A 7,265-nucleotide genomic window follows, 5' to 3' on the forward strand; every position below is an offset into this window, starting at 1 on the left:
GCAGCTCATCGCAGCCTGCCGGTGTGGCTTATGACAGAGCCAAGCGGTGCTGCTTTAGGGGGGTGCTCACAGACGCCGCAGTACTGAGCAACACAGTCGAGCTGGGGCGCTTTATGCGCGCACGCGACTGAGTAACGCATTCTCAGCTCGGTTCTTCAGAGCTACCCCGATCGCACCGACGCGCAGCCTTCGCAGAAGCTGTGACCACGAACGAAGTGCCTCAGCCAGTGTGGCTGATTTTTTGCTGCCGGTGGCATATAAAGAGGTGGCGGGGCCGACCCATGCTGCTTTTAGGGGTATCTTCAAAGCCGCCGCAGTACTCGATGAACACTATCGAGACGGGACGAGACGTTTGCTGGACAACGCGCACATCGACTCATTTCATACGTGGATCTTTTGTTACATCATAAGAGAGACCGATTATGCGGTCCGCCCAAAACTATTATTTTTGTTAGTAGCTGTATACACACCTGTTATTTGGAACCCACGAAGTTCGTGTTCTGGCTCTGAGATCGATTGACTCAGTGCAAATAGTGGAATGAAGAGTCCAAAGCAATCATGGTAAAGCAGCATTTAGCTATTATGCTACACACAAATGGAATACTGTAAATTGGCACTAGAGGTAACATCAGCCCCAGGTGTGAATGTTTTCAAATCCAGGTTATAACTTTTGTTTTTTGTCAGGCGTTTTTGAGTACTTCCAATTTTTTCTTTTTCTTTTTTTTTTGCACTGTAAGCTATTTCATACGTACCATTTATTTTGAAATGTACTGTTTATTTTTTAATTCTTTGACTTGAATGCATTTAATTATGTAAAGCGCATTGAGTTACCTGGGTATGAAATGCGCTTTACAAATCAATTTGCTTGGCTTTATTCAGGCAAGGTGGAACAGCTGTAGAGCGTTGCCCTCACAGTTCTGAGCATTGAGGTTTAAATCCCGAGAGCAGAGAGCAGCCACTGATCTTCTGGGTGCTGTTGATCAGTCTTTGCAGCGCTCTCCTGTCCACTGTTGTACACCCAGGATACCACACTGTGATCCAGTATGCAAGGATGCTCTCCATGGTGGTTCTGTAGAAAGCCAGCTGTCACCTAGCTTTAAGATTCTTCTTCCTAAGAACTCCCAGGAAGTGGAGTCACTGCTGAGTCTTTCTCACCACTGCTGTGGTATTTACAGGTCAGGTGAGTTTGTCTATTATGTTGCCTCCCAGAAATCTGAAGGAGAGGACATTCTCTACACACTCCCATTGATGAACAGTGGGGTCGGGTCCATGCCGGAAGTCCAGGATAATTTCCTTTGTTTTTGGGTTGTTTACTGTGAGGTTGTTTACCAAATACCACTTTAACCATTTTGCAAACTATGAGACTGATCACCAAATTTGATGATGGAGTTGCTGGGATGGGTTGGTGTGCAGTCGTACAGGAGAGGACTCAGTACACAGGGGGGTGATAAGGTTGATGGTGAAAGAGAGGTAAGGGCCAAATCTGACAGATTATGGATGGTTTGTGAGAAAGTCCTTAATTCATCATCAGATGGAAGGGGATCGTCCAAGGAGGTAAGGTTTGTCAATCAAAATACCTTTGATCATGATGTTAAAGGCTGAGCTAAAGTCTATGAAGAACATCCTCACATGGCTACCAGTGCAGTCTGAAGAGCTATTGGAATGATGTCCTTGGTGGACCAGTTTCCTCTGTCGGCAAATTGGTGAGTGTTGAATGAGGGAAAGAGAGAGTCCTTAATGTGTTGTTCAACCAGCCTCTCAAAGCACTTCATGATCACAGGCATAGGTGCAACAGGCCTGTAATCATTCAGACCGTCAGTGGCCGGGTTTTTTGGGGACGGGATTGATAGTTGCAGATTTGAAGCAGGAAGGGATGGTTGATTGTTTCGGGGAACAGTTGAAGTTTTTTGTGAAAACCCAGGTCAGCTAATCAGTAAAGGGTTTCAGTACCTTCCCAGGCATTCCATCTGGGCCGGCAACCTTCCCGGCGTTCACAGTCCTGAGTCACTTCGCGTTCCTTAGGCGTCTGTCAACTGCTGATGGGAGGTGGTTTTGGTTAGACTGAATTTGATCTATCAGTCTCAAAGTGGGAAAAGAAATAATTTAGTTCCTTAACTGAGATGTCTGTGTTGGCACACATCTGGCTGTTTTTGTTGTAGTTTATGATGTTGTAATCCCTCCCACATCTTTTTAGAAGTTATTTTTTGTGAAGCACTCTGCAATTTTTGTTACTTTCTGTGAGAGTATTAGACCAACAAACAGTAAAAGCATCCATGTTCCTCCTACCTACCTCTTTCAAATATAGGCAGACTGGTGCTGGATGTACGTAGCTTTATAGATGTGTCAACATGCTGTCGTGGCCCTGCTACCCAACATGGAAAAATGGCAGCTGTGTTAGGGAAGTTGGCTTTCCTATTAAAGTCAATGCATTGACATTAAGTCAGAACACTCGCTTTTCTCATTCGATTTTTACATTTTCTTTTAGTCTCAATGCCAATCTGTCTAAATATTGTTTGAAAAAAAAGCCTCACAAATATTTTTACCAGTAAGTAGTTACCCCCAGTTCCCTTATCATAATTGTACGGTGTTGTACGCTACTATGGCTGAACAGAGTGACTTTGTTAGCAACTGATTCATGGTTCATTATCGGCACAACATAGTATGAACCTGTTTTGAATTTGAAATAAGCCACATTTTATTATTCCAATTACTTACTCCCCAAGAGGGCTTGCGTCGGGAAGGGCATCCGGCGTAAAAACTGTGCCAAACAAATATGAGCATTCATCTGAGATGTTATGCTGTGGCGACCCCTAACGGCACAAGCCAAAACACACTTACTTTTTGTTATTCCAATTACCAAGGGTTCTGTGAATGTGCACAAACAACTTGGAGGGTTTAGTACCTCCAATAAGAATAAAAAACACATATTTAGAAAAAAATCTCAGAATTGCCTTTCACATAATCCGCAATATACGTATGTTAGTTTGACAGCCCTGTTGATGTCCAACAGATGTTTGCCCCAATCAAATGTGACCGACGGGTCAATTCTACAAACAACAGAAAGACACCTCAGAGGAGTTGTTGACATGACATTGGCTCTTAATGAGATCCATCGAGGCTAAGCAGCCGGCATAAAAGACTTGATGCCCATGTGATTCTTGACCGCATGTGCCTGTGCACATGAGGAGCCAACAAGGCAACAGAACATCATGAACACAACAGGCATTCTAATAATTCTCAGCGGGTACGTAGATGTGGACAAGTACAGATATGTTTACTTTGTTCTCTTGTTCACGCTCTATGTTCTCATTCTGTGCTCTAATTGCGCCATTATTTGGGTCATCTGGATTCACAGGAGCCTTCATGAGCCCATGTACGTTTTCATTGCTGCTTTGTCACTCAACTCGATTTTGTTCAGCACTGCGATCTACCCCAAACTCTTTGTGGATGTCTTGTCTCACCAGCAGACAGTTTATCCCTCAGCTTGTATGTTGCAATATTTCGTCTTTTATACTTTAGCTGCTGCCGACTTCTACCTGTTGTCCGCCATGGCTTACGACAGGTATGTGTCTATCTGCAAACCTCTGCAATATGCCACCAGAATGGACACCACCAGTGTGGCTGTCTTCTTGGCTTTGGCCTGGTTTGTACCCACATGCCATGTGTTGGTGCCGACCGTCGTCAGCATAAAGCAAAACATGTGCCACTCTACATTAGTGGGAATATTCTGCAACAACTCCATCCAGAAACTTTTTTGTGTAATACCGAGGTTTCTCACTGTGTGGGGTTTGTTTGCTCTGACTAATCTGACTCTCCTCCCTGTGCTGTTTATCGCTTTCACATATATCAAGATATTGACAGTGGCATATCGCAGCTGCGGAGAAGTCAGGAAAAAAGCAGCAGACACATGTTTACCCCACCTGATGGTTTTAATCAGTTTCTCCTGCTTGTGCGCTTTTGACGTCATTATAGCACGACTGGAAGGGGAACTTTCCAAAAGTCTGCGACTGATGATGAGTTTACAAATCATTATGTACAATCCCCTGTTCAATCCCATCATATACGGAGTGAAGATGAAGGAAATCTGGAAACACATCAAGAGATTGCTCATCTTGTGCTAGAGCCATAGAAAGTCTGTCTTATTATGCTTCTCTGTGTGGAATTGAAATTGCTGCTGATTTGACGTGTGACTGTTGTTGATGAGTGCTTCTCCCAAAAGGTTCGAGTGTTGAATAAAGGGCACTGACAATCATAAACCTCACAACCTCATAATTTAATTGTTCTGCATTCATTACATTGATAAAAGGAAGAAGAAGAAAAGTGAAGATTGTATTTTCGGTTTTAAATAACTTTTCAGGCTTTCTGTGCAATTAAAGGCGATGGTTATTCCAACAGAAATTAAGTGAGCGTATAAAGCAGGTGTATTTGTGGAGGACGATTGGTACAAAAGGCAATTAAACATACTTTAAAGGTATATACAATTACAAGAAGGCAACTCAAATCATTCCAATACATAAACAAAATCCTTAGCCTATTCAAAAAAAAGGGAGGAGTGCAGATAATATTAATACAGTTGTCGCATAAATGGCTAAATAGATGGCATCAAGGCCTTCTTCAGATCTGTAAGATTTTAAAGATCTGGGCACTAGCAAGAGACCCGAGACCACTCGCAGAGGGTCTCAGAGCCCCAGAAGGTTCAAATGGCTTCAACATGAATGAAGGAACATGAATAAATGGGGAAGGTGTGAAAGAAAAAAAAAACTGTTTCAATTCTCTGCAGTTTCTATGGATACTGGAATTATGTTTGTGGGTTTGTTTGTGTGTCTGTGTAAAATGTAAAAAATCCATCACAAAATTAACATTTAAAACCCCATAGGGCAATACAAGAAGTTCTGGACAATTGGTAGACAATTTGAAAAAAGTGTCTAGCAGAGGTTAGGGTGATGCCAAAGTTTGAGTTTGTGTTATTGTAAGTGGGTGAGCAGGGTAGCAAACTTGACAACTGCCAAGGAAACAATAAAATTCACCAGCAGTAGCTCAACATTTGGAGGGAGAAAATGGAAGCCAATTTGATTTAGCAGCATGATATTTGGTAGGACGCGGAACAGTGGATCAACTGGTGAGGCTTTGGCCTCGCAGTTCTGAGGACCTGGGTTTGATCCCGGGCTCGCCTGTGTGGACTTTCCATGTTCTCCCCATGCCTGTGTCGGTTTTCTCCCACATCCCAAAAACATGCAACATTAATTGGACACTCTTAATTCCCCCTTGGTGTGATTGTGAGTGTGGCTGTTTGTCTGTATGTGCCCTGCGATTGGCTGGCAACCACTTCAGGGTGTACCCCGCCTTCTGCCAGGTGACAGCAAGGATAGGCCCCAGCACTCCCCTCGACCCTCGTGAGGATAAGCGGCAAAGGAAATGGATGGAAGGATGGATATTTATTAGGCAGGTTTTCCACGAGTAGACTCACCGCAGAACAGAATTTGCTTTCAGTCACCTCCACACTGTGCGATGTGGTTGAACCCAACTGGACTGGACCATTGTGCAGAGAGGGTGATGGTGAGAATAAAAGCGATGGTGAGAATAAAAGCGAGAGTGGATATTTGAAAGGAGGCTCGCTTGCTCCATTCATTTTAACTTACCCAGTGTGTAGTGTTTCTAAGTTTGTGTACATTGTGGTCACAAGCTTTGTTTTTTTATCCACAGGTACATTATGCACTATTAATGTACCTACGTATTGATGTAATATCCAATATTTGATGCTTTCAATACTATCTATGTAAATGTCTTGCAGGCGGCGTGGTATGTTGGCACAGCTCACTCAATCCAAAAGTGTGTTTCCCCCATGAGGGAAACTTATCGGCTGAGATCTTAAGATGTGGATTCAAATTTGAAATCACAGCAAGTCCAGTGGCAGACCGATCGGACAATCATTAAAACCGTAATCATAACCAATGCTGAACATCTCAATTAGGTTCTGCGTAATTGCTTTTAGATGCCATGATAGTGAAGGGTTGTAAAGAAACGTCGACATTTGTCCGCCAATCAGATGGCTGTTACATCCCATCCATCCTTGGCTCGTGTTTTAGAACCAAATCGAAAGAGGCTCTAAAAAGCGGATCCATTGTCATCGCTCGGCCTCGAACAAGTGTAATGGAGAAGTGACCACACGAGGTGGTATGAGGCTGGTTGGAACCGGAAGAATGGGAAAAGGGCAATAGTGTCCAGCAGTGTTGATTGTAGTCCATTGGACGACTGTACAGCATAGTAGAGTCAACCAAAGATAAGAATACAGTACAATAAAGTCCTTGGGAGTTCGTTGTAACAACTTCAGGTATCACATGGGAAATAGGGCCTCCCCTCTACGCCTCACCTCCCCCAGTGTCGGCCTTGGATGTAGGAGGGTGGGGGTCAGGCACCAAGTTTACAGATAGGAGCAGCTGTCAGGTGGACCACTTGTATAAAAATCCCCCCACCCCCACCCCTCCCACCCCATGAGGAAGACCAATGGGGCACAGGGTGTCGATGACGTCACAGGGGTATAAAGCCCCCCACCGGACCTGCCAGCCCCTCTGAGCAGGGTCAGCGTTCCGGGTCCGGACGCAAACAAAACTACTCGCCATCCAGGGCCGGTAGTTTTGTTTTAGGGGATTTTCGACTTGTTGGAGGAGCTTCAAGTGAAGGAATTAAAGCAAGACACGGACATCCCTGGACCTCTGTCCCCCCCATCCCCCCCAACATCCCAGCCGGCACCCTTGTACTAACAAGTAAGTAACCGTGGTTGACGTTTTTGACTGGTCGCTCGACATGGTGATAGCTCATTCCCAGAATAGATCAGACGCCGGCAAGATGACTTTTTAAGGGAATCGCTGAGAACACATGCTGCCCATCAGTCAAACTGAGGTGTGGTGGGGGTGTGGGATATTTTTAGCTCCTGGTGTCCTATGTGAAGACATCCCACCCTTCCTAATCACCCCCACCCCCGACACCCACACCAGAAGGCTATATCTTTGATGAGACACAACAGCTGCAGCAGCTTTGATTTTGGTCCCTTGGGGGTGGGAGGTTGTTATTTATAGGAAGTTGTCTGCTACTTTAGAATAAACTAGCGGCTACTTTTATCACATTTATTGTTTTATTTTTATTGTACTATTATTGTATTATGTTTGGTTTAAAATAAACATAAAATATATTTCTAGAAAGAAGTCAAATAGATAAGATTATTGGGCTGCAAAATATTTCTAGAAAAGACGACAATTTATTAATTT

At 44.0% G+C, this 7,265-nt stretch overlaps 1 protein-coding gene across 1 annotated transcript; it reads left to right on the plus strand.

Annotated features, from left to right (window-relative positions):
* The first annotated feature begins 422 nt into the window (after nucleotides 1-422).
* On the plus strand, nucleotides 423-4,121 carry LOC133512498 (olfactory receptor 6N2-like). Its single transcript, XM_061842206.1, has 3 exons — nucleotides 423-427; nucleotides 1,023-1,128; nucleotides 3,264-4,121. The coding sequence occupies exons 1-3, from the start codon at nucleotides 423-425 to the stop codon at nucleotides 4,119-4,121; spliced, it is 969 nt and encodes a 322-aa protein (XP_061698190.1).
* The last annotated feature ends 3,144 nt before the right edge of the window (nucleotides 4,122-7,265 follow it).

The sequence above is a fragment of the Syngnathoides biaculeatus genome, chromosome 14 (genome assembly GCF_019802595.1).
Source record: "Syngnathoides biaculeatus isolate LvHL_M chromosome 14, ASM1980259v1, whole genome shotgun sequence".
Lineage (NCBI taxonomy): Eukaryota > Metazoa > Chordata > Actinopteri > Syngnathiformes > Syngnathidae > Syngnathoides > Syngnathoides biaculeatus.

Coding starts and splice junctions, on each gene's coding strand:
- LOC133512498 (XM_061842206.1), top strand. Junction 1,129..3,263: donor TTCCTAAGAACTCCCAGGAA/GTGGAGTCACTG, acceptor GATGTGGACAAG/TACAGATATGTTTACTTTGT.